This window comes from Meles meles, chromosome 6, assembly GCF_922984935.1.
Source record: "Meles meles chromosome 6, mMelMel3.1 paternal haplotype, whole genome shotgun sequence".
Taxonomy (NCBI): Eukaryota; Metazoa; Chordata; class Mammalia; order Carnivora; family Mustelidae; genus Meles; species Meles meles.
In genome coordinates this window covers 9262894-9276475 of record NC_060071.1, presented here as the reverse complement: position 1 = coordinate 9276475, position 13582 = coordinate 9262894, and the positions used below count along the sequence as shown (strand labels likewise).

Sequence of the window (13582 nt, the reverse complement as noted above, 5' to 3'; positions counted from 1 at the left end):
TAGTTAGTTACCTCCTGCTCTCAAGCTAGGTAGGTCTCCCAACCCCATGTAGAATGCATTAGGCAGCAGCTTATGGGCTACATGACACTCTTTACCCCAGACATGCCAGCCTTTCTTGCTAGTGGTGCCAGGTTGGGTTTCCATTGGTACCACTGTGGGGCATGGCTGAGGCTGTACGGGGAGGGTGGAGGCCAGTAGGAACTGATAGATAAAGCTGGAAAGAACAAGAATGTTGGGATCCCCAGAGCCAGGCTAAGGAGTTCAGGCCTGGTGTGCCATGTATTTGAAAATACCATGACATCAACCTCATGAGATCAATTTTTCTTTTAATTTAAAGTTTGGAGGAAAATTCCAGGAGAGGGATAGAATGTTGCATTTTCTTCCCTCTCCCTACCCCATTCAGTCATATAAATATAAATATATAAATATAAATAAATAAATAAATAAATAAATATATATACATATACATATATATATACATATACATACATACATACATATATATATATATATATATATTTATTGTCTATATTTGTTTAACTTAAAGAAGAACAGTCCAGGCCTTGAGGACTGCCAGGTTTTTCCTTAACTAACCAGATATCCTCCTAATGCACAGAGTAGGTTTTTTCTCCCCGACTTCATTAGGGAAACTGGGTCCAGGAAAGATGAGAAGACGGGGCTGGTTGATTGCTGGTGTCCTTCCTGTATGAGACTTTCTAACCTTTGGACACTTCTGTATTTAACAGAGGTGTTGGGAGGAGAGTCACCCTCCCCATTGCACTGTCGCAAAGTGATGATCTAGGAGTAGAAGTGAAGGGTCTGGGATTATTCAGCCCAATGGAGAAAAGACTGGCGGTGATGGGGTAAACATAAATGTGTAATGTGGCAAAGTGCAGTGGGAGGTGATAGACCCCTCCCTGAGTCCGTAAGGCCCTGCCTGCTGCCTCTTCCTTGAACGCTGACTCCTGCCATCTTCCTCCTGTTGTCTGTGCAGCACCATGTTCTTTCTGGAAGCCAGCATCAGCTGTTCTGCTGGTGACTTCTTCCCCACTGTTCTAGTTAAAACATCACCACCTCTGCGAGGCAGGGTCAGCTCATGCAGTGTAAGGATTTTATTTATTTGAGATAGAGAGAGTGTGTGTGAGATCACAAGCAGGGGGAGTGGAAGAGGGAGAAGCAGACTCCCCACTGAGCAGGGAGCCTGATGTGGGGCTTGATCCCAGGACCTTGGGATCGTGAACTGAGCCAAGGGAGAGGCTTAACGGACGGAGCCACCCAGGCATCCATCACCGCACACAATCTAGACAACTTCCCATGACCCACTGCCCCTTTCAATATATCCATGGCATTTATCACTATCGGAAATGACCTTCTTCATTCGTTTGCTGTCTTCCTTCTCTCCCCTGAAGGCAGATTCCACAGGAACATCGACCTTTGTCTGTTCCGTTACCACTAACTCTTCAGTACCCAGAATGATACCTGCTCATAGTAGGTGCTCATTAAACGTTTTTGAGAAGACTGAGGGACCTAAAGGGGAAAAGGGATAGAAGAATAGGTGCAGTGATTGTAATTCTGTTGATGTTGGCAGTGGCAAGACACAGAATTCTTTCATATTTCACTTTACTAATTTTTACATAAATTCGTTATTTACGGTGAGGACTGATAAATCCTGAGATGGATGCTGAGAAAATTTGTATACATTCTTTCTTTTCTTTTTTTTTTTAAGATTTAATTTATTTATTTGACAGAGAGATCACAAGTAGGCAGAGAGGCAGACAGAGAGGGAGGAGGCTTCCAGCTGAGCAGAGAGCCCAATGTGGGGCTCAATCCCAGGACCCTGAGATCATGACCTGAGCTGAAGGCAGAGGCTTAACCCACCGAGCCACCCAGGCACCCCTACATTCTTTCTTTTCATTAAAAAGTATACAACCCGACATCTTGAATTATCCTTAGCATAGGCTAGCACTATAATTTGGAATCAAGGAAGCCATGTCCCAAGATTCTGAGAATTCCCACATGTAGTAGCTTGTCTTGATGCTTCCCAAGGTGGCTGTCTTGACTGTTATATATATATCTATACATAGATATAGATAGATACACCTAGATATATATTTAAATATTATATATATATGTGTATATATATTTCTATATTCCATTATAGGACGATGACTTGGAAACAGATGTGAACAAGCTGAGTTCCAAACCTGGTCTTGACCGACCCGAAGAGGAGCTGAGGCAGTATGAGACCATGTGTCTGGAGCTCTCCTGCAGCTTCGAGGTAGGGCATATGCCGTGGTTCTGCTCCCTAGTGATGCATGGTGGGTTCTTTGCAGGACCTGAGAGGCCAAGCAGGAGGCCTCCAGATGGAGAGCATTGCTTATCATTAGCAATCTGCTTCTGGGGTCTTTCTGAGAGTGAAGCAGAAGGCCAAGCAAAATGTGAAAAAGGAGGCCGAGCTGGATGCCGGCAGGCCCCTGGCGCCGAGATGGAAATAGGATGACCATACACATCACCGCCTATTGTCCGAGGACAAAGTGCCTTGTCCTCACGTCCTGAAAGTGCACTGAAAATTCTTGATGATTTATTATTCCCCTGCATGATGGGAAAGTTGTCCTAGATGGCTTTCTGAAGGTGGCCAGTCCGATTCCAGGGCTTTTTGAGTAGAAACAAATTGAGAACCTTTCACCTGGTGAGGTAGTGGCTAGTTGCTGCTCCCACTACGATTGCTGTTGTCAAGATTTTAGACCTGCCTTTGGATCTCTATTATTTTCTTATGGCTCTTAGTATATTATGAATTTGCCCACCTCTAAGCATACCAGCTAAATCCCATGGAGAAAGGAAGCAGTATATTCTATTTTAAACCAGAAAGCCGAAGGGGATCAGTAGGTAAGAATTTCAGTGAAGGAAATTTCAGTTCAGTGTAAAGAAGACTTTTTTTCCTTTTAAAACAATCAGAATGATCCTCAAGTGAAAGGTGCTGCCTTGGGGTGTAATGAAAATAATGTAAATAAGTTTGTTCAACCAGGCTGTAAGTTTTTGGGATGTTCCAGAGGGCATTTGTGTGCTGTATAGAATTATACTAGACCTACCCAATGTCCCTTCCAAACATGAGTTTCTATAATTCTCTAATTTCTTTGATTCTTGAAACTAGCCTTTTCTTGTCTGACCTTGGAAAAAGCTTCTTAATTCACAGGATTTAAATTTAACTCTATGCCCGGAGAGTGAGGACAGGGGTCACATTGTAGTTTCTATCAGGAAGGAAACACTGACATATTCTTTTTCATTTTAAACCCGAAGGAACTTGAGTCTAAATCTGGAGATAATTTGAACTTTGAAGAGACTCAGGATGCCAAGCACTACCACATTCCAACTGTGACCTACCCAAAGCAGCATTATGTGACTAAGGACCAAAGCTCCTGGGGGCAAGAAAGAGAAGACATGGTCCAGACTTCTCTTCTGAGCATGGTGAAGATGGGAAGGTCTACCATGCATCCGGCCTCCAAAAGAGGCCCTGGGATGAATGCATACCAAAATATTCAATCAAATGGTCTTGGGATAGATTCTTCTGGAAAAGAAGTCCCTGACATTCAAGCTTCCCTAAAAGAGGATGCTTGGGACATAGATGTGATTTCCTGCCCAATGATGAGTGCCTCCCTCTCCAGTTCTGCTAGGCCTACAGAAACTGCTGAAGTAATAGATAAGCTTCTGCAGACACATCCCAAGCATATCCCCTTCCATGACCCTCATCTTTATATGGCTAAAGCCAGAAGAACCAGATCTGTGGCTGACTTCAAGAGGATGGCATTTCCGGAACTCTGGGGTCACCGTCCACCTCCCTCTGCTCAGTCCATGCTGGAGCGCAAATGTGGAGTCCAAAGGTGATGTTGGTGCTGATTTGGCAGCTGTATTTTTCTCATTAATATTTTAATCGGCAGAATGGTTTGTATAGAGAGTTCTGCTATCTTTGGAAAAATGAGAATCAGGCAGGAGCATGTTCAAATCCTTTGGGAAGCTTTTGCCAAACACAGAAGCTTGCCTTCCTCCCTGGACATGTCAGAACCACATGTGGGATAGTGGCAGGCAGGTGTTGACAGAAAAAGAATCCCTTGGATGATTCTAATGCAACCCTGGATCCCAGAATGCACTGTGGATCATAACAGGGAAAGACAACCCAGTTTGTCCAAATACTGGGATCATTCCTCAAAGGAAGGTTCTAGGAAAACAACAACAACAAAAACCCAGTGTGGATTTTTTGGGATCTCTCTCTCTCTCTTTATTCACTGTAAATTGGTATTGGATCTCTGGTTGATGAAAGTTGGTGGCGTACCTCCATCTCACAGTCTCAACCCTTCAAAACCTGGCTTGCTGGGAGAGTAGTTCTGCTGTAGCACTGAGGACTGGCAGGAAAATATGCATTCTCCAGGACAGAAACTTTAGTGGGAGGTTACTCCCAGAATGATGGAAAGGGAGCTTGGCCTTTGGATCAACATCCCGAGATTAAAATGTAAATGGCTAAAGCCAAGGAAGAATGATTTTCCCTGGAAAACAAACAAACAGGCATTGACTATGCATATGCTAAGTCAAGGGGGCCAAGTGCGCACACCAGAAAGTTTCAGGAACTTATTTCATCAGAGAATAACTCCTGCTGACATCTCTGACCTTACCCTTTGCCAGGCTCACATGCCACAGCACAGGGGCTGGCCCAGCAACCCCTCCCCCCCTTGACAGAACATCTTCCCCTTGAGTCCAGGCCTCAAGTCTGTGTCCTCTCTCCTCTCACTCCACCCAAAACACACGGATTAGAGATTCAGGCCCATGATCCCTTGGGCTTCCTTCTGTCCTCTTACTTAAACTTCCTGAATATGGGTATTTTTCAGTGAAGATTGACCTTAATTTTCTGGGGATGACAGAACCCAAGGAATATAAATGACCCAAGAGTTCAGAGGCTTCCTGAAGCCTCTCAGGCCTTGAGGATGCTAACAGTCAACAATCCTAAAGTTTCCCTCAAAAATTGTCTCTGTGCAAAGGACCCTGTTACTCACACAGCCAAGACCTTTGGAATCCATTAGTCCAAATGCTCTTGAAAAAAGTTCCCCCTCAAGTCATGAATCTTCCAACTAAAACTCTGGAACCAGTCTGTCTTCCATTCCTGCTGTAGTTTCAGTTTTTGATAAAGGAGGAAAGGAGGGCGAGGCAGTGCTTTACCCCTGGGTTGGGGCATTATTAATTTTTTCTTTCATAATTCTCTGATGACTCTCAAGGCCCTTCCCGGAGGGCCGTAGGATGGACGGGGTAAGGAGTGAGAGCCAACACTTCAAATGTTTCCAATTTTCCTTTCCAGGATCAAGATATTTGAGGATGTCCGGAGGCTCATCGAGCCAAGTGATGTTATAAATAAAGTCGTCTTCAGCTTAGATGAGCCTTGGTAGGTGGTTTTGAGCATTGGTGGAATGTGGAAGATGTTGGGGGGAGGTATAGAATATCCTCTTAACGACACGAGAACAAGCGTGTTTGATGTTAGCAATCCATCCCTTCTCCCCGAAACACGGTCAGAATTCATGTTGGAGAAGCTGTGAGGAAAAGCTTATCTCTCAGAAATGTCAGGCTGTGCCCAAGAATAGCAGTAACGCATGTGTTCACATGTTTCCTATTTCATTACAGGCCTTTGCAAGACACCGCTTCCGACTGCTTGCGGTTCTTCTCCAAGTTCGAGTCAGGAAATCTGCGCAAAGCCATCCGAGTGCGCGAGTGAGTACGGAAACCCACAAAGGTAGCTCCTGGCAGCTTAAGGGAGCGGGCTGTGCCTCCCTCCTCCCTGTTCTCTGTACAGCGGTCTCGCATGGGTCCTTTGAAAACAGCCCTGGCGGGAGTGTTTATACCCCGGAGAGCTGGCAAACAGGGCACAGAAAGGTTTTCCGCTCAGTCCGTTGCTAAACATCTGCGGGCTCACCACCAGGGGGCTCACTGGCTGATGCCGCTGCCGGAAGGCTACTAGAGGTGAAGGTTATGAATACACCTGTGTTCCGGCTCCATCCGTGGGTGTGGGAGTCCTTTGACTGCGATGTTGGTACCTACGTTGATGCTGGGGCTTGTTCTGTTCACACCGCAGGGTACTTGGGGTCCCCTGGTCCTGTATCTTTTCACGTCCGTTGCTCCCATAGCTGTGGACGTAGGTGGCAGGAACTCTCCTCCTGGAGAGGCGCGTTAATCTCCATTCAAGGGCATGTGTAGTGCCGTGCCTCTCTGCCATGCTCTCTCAATCAGCTCCTATTACTAGACCAGTGTTTCACAGGCAAGGGGAGTCTAGGGCTGTACAAACGACACAGGAGAAGAGGACACAAAGCAAAAACTTCCGGCGCAGAAGAGATGACTATGGTATCATTCTTCCTTCCATACCGGTGTGGACTCTGTCATATGCCAAAAATCAGGATTTGTCTCCATCTTCTATAGGTGAACTCCCGAAGACAGCAGTCCGGGACAGTTAACGGTGCGGGGGGTCACAGACTCTGGAATCAGAATGCCGGGGCCACCTCACCCCTGTCCCACCAGGAGACTTCGAGCAATTCCCTGACTCTACTCCCTGCCTTTTCTTCTTCACCCAGAAAATGGGGACAGTGATGGCACCCACATCATAGGGATTTTTTTTTTTTTTAAATGTGAGTTAGCTAAAAATACGTCACGCTCTCAGAATAGTGCCCGGCACACTCAGTCAGCATGAGCCTGTCCTCAGGGCTGCATTTTGGCCGTATGCAGCAGAGAAATTCAGCTAGATCAGCCTGTTTTGTAGCTATCTGAGGAGTCATCTTTGAAATTCTTTTTTTGGGGGTAGGGTAGGTGAGAAGTGATCCTTTTCTGTTTGTCTGTTTGTACATGAACTATTTCAAGGAAGCCCAACACATTAAACAAATACAGGTTGAGCTATGCAGACTGAAGAGAGAAAGGCAGTTCTGTTAACATTCCTTCTCAACCTTCTTCTCTTTCTCTTGCCAGCTCAGCTTCTACGTCTTGTGGTAGTGCCTGCTTTCATTACTCCATTTCTCTCTATATCATGCTTACGGGATCCAGGAGAGAACACCTAAGCCGGCGTCTCCCGGGGTTAGGGGACAGTGGTCAGTCCATGATGTGTCTGCCCTGCTGGCCTTGCTCTGGTCTCCCTTCAGATATCTGCCTTTGCCAGAGTGTAGAACTGTAAACCAATTAGTTATGGTCTGGGTAACGGAGTCAGAGGATGGAAAACAAATCTACGTATAGGCAAGGACTTTTGATGATCAGTTTTTGGAGAGGATGGTGGGCGTAGCAGACCATTTGAGGGCTGTAGTCTTTGTGGACTTGTTCTTATGAGTGTTGCTTCCTGGATTTTGCTGTATTTGTCATATATTGGACTCGACGGTTCTAGGGAGATGCTTCGAGTGATGGTGTGAGCAGTGGGTCTCCATCGGGGAGCTCTGTTCTGCTCTGATATGCCTTCTGCAAAGCTCCCCTCTTCCAGAAATCTCACTTCTCAGGGGTCCAGAGTGGCAGGGTATGACCTGATCAGGGCAAATGCATTACCCTTTCTAGAGGAGCAGCTCAGAGAACATGGCACAGGGATGGAGCAAGCAATCATATTTTTGAACGAAGTCAAAACTGCATTGTTAATTTTGTTGCTACAGCTCAAAAAATGATAGTAACCAAGAGGGGACATGCAGGAGTCTCCTGGGGGCACTGGAACTGTTCTATATCTTGATCTGGGTAATCGCCAAACAGGAGTGTCCAGATGAATTTATTGAAAGTCATTGAGTTGTGCACTTAAAATTTGTGCACTTTACTGCATGTAAGTTAAATCAATTCAAAAGGGACACAGTGCACACACAACTCCTGCGTTGCTAGCCTAATTCACGTTTGCTGCTTTGCTGGGGGCTTACCTGTATGATACCGCTTAATCTTTGCAAACAGCACTGCAAGTTTAGGCACCATTTCCATTTTCCATATGAGGAGACCCAGCCTCAAAAGTAAGGTGCAGCATCAAATAGGAATGATCTACGCAACCAGATGTGATTGAGTTTTCTCTGGGATGGAGCGCAGTTGTATTTTTCCTGCCAGAGAGTTTAATTATTAATTTATTAAATTACAGTTTAATAAAAGGATATGCTGTGATTGTGTAACTGATTCGCCTAATCCCAAGAACCTGCTCCCCTCTCCCCACATCTCTACAGCCCGGGGGTCCAGTCTTGTGAGATGAGCACAATCACTGTAACTTACCCGCTTGCTGAAATCCCGGGTCTTAGATCCGTCCTCCGGAAACTGAGATGTGTGACGTCTCAGTGTTGGACGTTTCCTTAAAGACTCGTAGCCCTCCAATCTTGCTTCTGACTTTGCAGGCGGGAGTACGACTTGCTGGTCAACACCGACGTGAGCAGCAACCAGCACCAGCAGTGGTTCTACTTCCAGGTGAGCGGCATGAGGGCGGCCGTCCCTTACCGCTTCAACATCATCAACTGTGAGAAGCCCAACAGCCAGTTTAATTACGGTATGAGCTCTTGGGCTAATGCCCTAAATCTTCTAGACCTTCCAGAAGGTCCAGAAGGTCTAGCTTCTGGACCTAAGACCTAAATCTTCTAGACCTTCTGGCTAACACCAGGAATGACGCCCCTCTGTGACTGAGTGGCTTACTACCGGAAGCCCTTTTTGGGTTGCCAAAGGGTTTGATGTTGGGCAGAATGCTTCTTGTCACCACGTGTGGCAAGATGGTGGCCAACCTGTGGCAGACTGCCAGCAGGGAAGGCAAGCTGGAAGTCCTCACTCTGCGATAGAATGTTCATACCATGCCTACCATTCTGCTGCCTCCTGACTGCCTTGCTCCCACCTTGAACTTCTGGAGGTCCATGAGAACCTCTCATTTATTCCTTCTCTTCATCCCCTAAATCCCACAGCAGCAAATATATTGACCTGTTTGTCCCGGAAAGGAAAACAGCACAATCCAACTGGATGACACTGATTTGCACTCTCAGAAAATAAGGGGGAAGTTCACATTCTCCTGGGTTCTTTCGGCCATTTTGGAGGAAAAATTCCAGGAACAAAGTGACAGGCAGCCCACATTTACTTTGAGTGTTTCCAGGAATGGGAAATTCTGCATGTTATTGCTGGATTGTATACTAATTCATTGAGTGCCTTTGAGTAAGGAGTGAATATTCCAGTATCTCTAGGTCTCTATTTTGTAGTGACTAAATAGATTCTTCCTGGTGTAGAAAGAGGAAGTATGAACCCTGAGTCTTGTATTTGCTCCATGTGGCTGCTGTACAAATTGTCACAAACGTGGTGACTTAAAACAAGACAAATTTACTCTCTTACAATGCTAGTGTCTACAAGTCCAAAATCAGTTTCACTGGGCTACAGTGAAGGTGCCGGAAAGGCCATGCCCACTGGAGCATCTGTGGGGTTTTCTGTTTGTTTGGTATTTTTTTCCCAGTGTTTAGAGTTAATGCTCCTTGGACCCCTTGGCTCATGGCCCCTTCCTCCATTTTCAGTGCCAGCCGTGAAGCATCTCCCAGTCTCCTTCTGCCCCAGTCACATCGCTTCTCCTGTGCAGTCAAACTTCCCTCTGCCTCCCTCCCAAAAGGACATAAGGGATTGCATTTAGGGCCCACCAGGATAATCTCTCCATCTCAGAATCCTTAATTTAATTACATCTATGAAATCCCTTCTGCCGTATAAAGCACCAGTCCCAGGTTCTAGGGGTTGGGACCCGTATCTCGGAGGGCCGTGATTCAGCCCATCACAGCTCTCTTTCCATTTTCTCTTTCCTCAGAGATTAATATTTTATTTTATTTTGTTTTATTTATTTATTTATTTTGTGATGTGGGGTGTAAGGGGCAGAGAGAGAGGGAGAGGGAAAGAGACAATCTTAAGCAGGCTCCATGCTGGGCTTGGAGCCTGACACTTGATCTCATGACCCTGAGACTATGACCTGAGCTGAAATTAAGAGTCTGAATGCTTAGCTGCCTGAGCCCCCCAGGTACCCCTCCCTGGCGATTAATCCTGCCTTTGTTCTGTGCAGGGATGCAGCCGACTGTGTATTCTGTGAAGGAGGCTCTTCTGGGCAGACCCACCTGGATACGGATGGGCTATGAAATCTGCTATTACAAGTAAGTTAGAGCGTTGCTAGCTTCCTTTTGTCTGCTCTTTCATTCTTTCTCTATTTCCCGCTCTTCTCTGTTGACGGGAGAAACCTCAGCCCTCTTTCCATGTCCCAGTGGTGGGTGCCCTGCCCTTCAGAAGCGCAAGTATGTTTCATGGCGCCCACCGTGGAACCCAAGAAGAGAAGTCACCTGTCCTCACTTCAACACACTGAAACCCTTAGACCCTGTTGTTGGATGTCAGGACTTGTATGGATGCAGCCTGTGACTAGTTCGTCAAGCCTTCATTCTTGACTGCTTTCGGTGCAGTCCAGTGAACAAAAAATTCTGAGGTGTTCTGGCCTACCCTTATTCATCTTATGGTTCAGTTTTCCAAAGTAGGTGGGAGCAGACGTGTGACAGGTGCACGTAAGTGACTGTTCCTCCACAGCCAGGTGATTTTTTGGGGAAAAAAATAAAAGAGGGAGCAGTTCTGGAGTTCATCTTCATCCCTTGATTGGCAGCCAGTTTCATCAATTTATTCTGTAAAGTTGTGAGTGAAATCTAAATTATCCATATCTTTTGATAAAGGATATGGTTTCCCAACCCATGAATTGCTCATTTGTGAATTTTCTTTTGATGGAAAATAAAATACAAATTCATAAGGAAGAAAAAGGATAGGAACTGTTAGGACGGGCAGGAAATATGTAATTAATTATTAGTTCGTTGCTAGTTTCTTATAAAAACTGATAGGCTAGCACTTGTTTCATTGGATAAAGCAAGTTGTATCTCTTCCTGATATTACAAGAGGGCCGTGAGAAAAGTATTATCAGACATTCTAAAGTTTAGGATTGTTATTAATATCAAAAAGAAAGAGAATATATACTCTCTTGCCTTTCGGCTGTCGAGACTGCGGACAGGAACACTGATAGAGCAACACAATTCCTGACCTTTCCTATCTGTCAGACACAAAGGCAAAAATCACCATAGAGATAAGTACAGTCTACAAAACACAGAGCTGGGCTTTCTTACAGTTTGTAATAAAAGAGTTGGCAGTCTTCAGTCCTTGATGTATTAGGATATGGACCTGGGCGGTATTTTCATTATATTCTTTAGAACGATAGCAAAATATTATGATTCTGTTGGTTTTCCATTCACCTATATGGCAATTTCTCTCCGCCCTCCATATCTAGAAATTGTCAGGATCTTTTCATGTTCCAAAGAGATTTAGATTAAAAACTCATCCAAAATGGTAGAAGCCAACAATTGCAGGGAAAAACAGCGAAAGTCTGAATTTTGAACCTTGGGGTGTCCTGTGAAAATAGTAACCCTGAATAAACGTGAAAGACCCAGCTGGCTTCCTGCTTGGATCTGGAGCTTAGTAAGAGATTCTCTCCCAGGGGACTAGAACTCTCCCTGGAGGCTGTTCCTCTGGGAGGTGGGGAGCAAGGAGCAGGCTTGAGAGGACTAAGCCCCTGCCAAAAAGAGAAGGAACAAAGAAACCCCACTTCCAAAAGCACAACCTTGGCCTCAGGAAAGCCAACGTTAATGTTAATAGCTGTTAGATTCATTAGCAAGACAATTGTTATGTGATTAAAGAGCAACAGAGGGGTAACATGAAAACCATGAATGTGTAATGTAATTCATTTTTCATATTGCAGTCATGAATACAGCAGAGATGAATGGATAAGATTGCTACATTGTAACGTAGTTTGTTTTACAATTATTCACCACATTGTGTTAACATATTTCTAATAACATGATTTAACAACAGGGTAGATGTGTGTATCTCTATTCAGCCACAGCTCCCTACTGTTGAATGCCTTAGATTGGAGAACATATTTCTCCCTTTTTACCCATCACAGTCTTTGAGTTGATTTGCTCTAGAAGATCTGTGTGCTTTACCCCTGCCTTTGTTCTCTCCAGTGTATTAATTTGAGAGAAGTTTATATCCTTATTTCTCTGTCTCTAGCACATCATGAGAAGCTTGGAAGTTCTATTTCTATTGTGCTGTTAGGGTCCCAGATTTAGTGCCACGTTCTAAAGGGGGCGCCAGGGTGCTCATTGTGCCTGAGTACATATATGGGACTGCTCAATGAGAAACAGACAGAGGGATGGGGTACGCATTTCCTTCAAAAAGAGACAGCAGTGGTGATCCGTTAAGGACGTGGGCTGACAGCTTTGTGGGTCTCATCGTCATCAGTTAGAAAGTGGTCTCCTGCCTGTTTTGATAAGATAGAGTCATGCGTGTCCTTCTAATACAGATTTGTTCATAAATAATTTTCATCAGTTACATATGCATTATTATACTAATATATTATGTGCATTGGAAGACATGCAAAGAGTTAAAATTATAAGTGCTAAGAAAAAGATGGAACAATGAAAAATTATAAGTGTCTACCCAGTTGTTACATCTTTATTCTATTGATAACCTGAGCATACTGTCCCCTTGGGGGTTCCCATGAAAAATACAGTTGTCAGTAGTCTTTCGCGTAGTTTTGAAAGATCTCATTAGCCAGATCGACTTTGCCAGAATCTTTGAGAACTGGTGTGAAGAGTAGAAAATAGGCCATGTCCATTCTTCCATTTTTGAGGGGTCCTTAGTGCTTGAAATTTAATATTACCATCAATCTGACCTCTAAGCAGAATAAACAACAACAAAACAACTAACGGTCTATATTGTGAGGTTTGGTTTAATTTAGGAAATAGAGTCAGTCTATCAGTCCACTAAAGTAGACTTCTGCAAACCATCTTGCCAGAAGTTAAAAGCAAAAGAGTGAGGGAGGCACGGAACTCTTCCCGTCCAGCAATCGATACTCAGCTTCCTGACGCATGAAAACCAGAGACGTGTAATGTAATGTGTTGTTGGTATTCCGGCTCTGGAATCCAGCAGAGAAGAACAGATAAGATCGCTCTTACTCTAGTTTGCTGTATAATTAGGCATCACATCAGGTTGACTTGGACGGCATAAGGACAACAGGGTCAACACCCCCATTAAACCTAGAGACAGCTGAATTTCCTCCTTAGTGCCTAGATCATACTCGGTTTGAGGAAAAATTCTAATATTTTCTCCTGTGTGCAGTTGACCATCTTGCCTGTCCCCTAGAACCCCCTCTCCTTCTCCGTCCCCTCCCCCCTCCCACCCATCTTGCAGACAGGTAGGCCAGAAAGTAGAAGGGATCCTCAGGAGGGAAGGACCTAAATGAGCAGACTCCTATATCCATGCCTCTCATGAAAGTAAGCAAGGACACTTTCTGCTTTATTTACTTCCCCGCGCCTGCTTCTCCCTGCAACGTACACAGCCTCACACCTTTCCGAATCCTTTCCCAGCTCGGGTCTAAAGTAATCTGGCTGCTGAAGGGCAGAGGGAGGGAAGCCGCAGGCTCAGAGTGGCCATGTAATACACAACGGCTGATCTCTTCTGACATTTATCTCCGCTCGCGAGAGGAGATGGAACAGCTCACTCATGAAGATGAATGTCGTCCACG

The 13582-nt window shown here is 45.0% G+C and overlaps 1 protein-coding gene across 1 annotated transcript in view; it reads left to right on the top strand.

The window, feature by feature from the left end:
* AGBL1 (AGBL carboxypeptidase 1) overlaps positions 1-13582 on the top strand; it is a 452999-nt gene that overhangs the window by 91163 nt on the left and 348254 nt on the right. The window contains 6 exon segments of the mRNA XM_046009541.1: positions 2162-2278; positions 3298-3878; positions 5342-5425; positions 5662-5748; positions 8361-8509; positions 10037-10124. Coding sequence (XP_045865497.1) covers positions 2162-2278; positions 3298-3878; positions 5342-5425; positions 5662-5748; positions 8361-8509; positions 10037-10124 — 1106 coding nt within the window.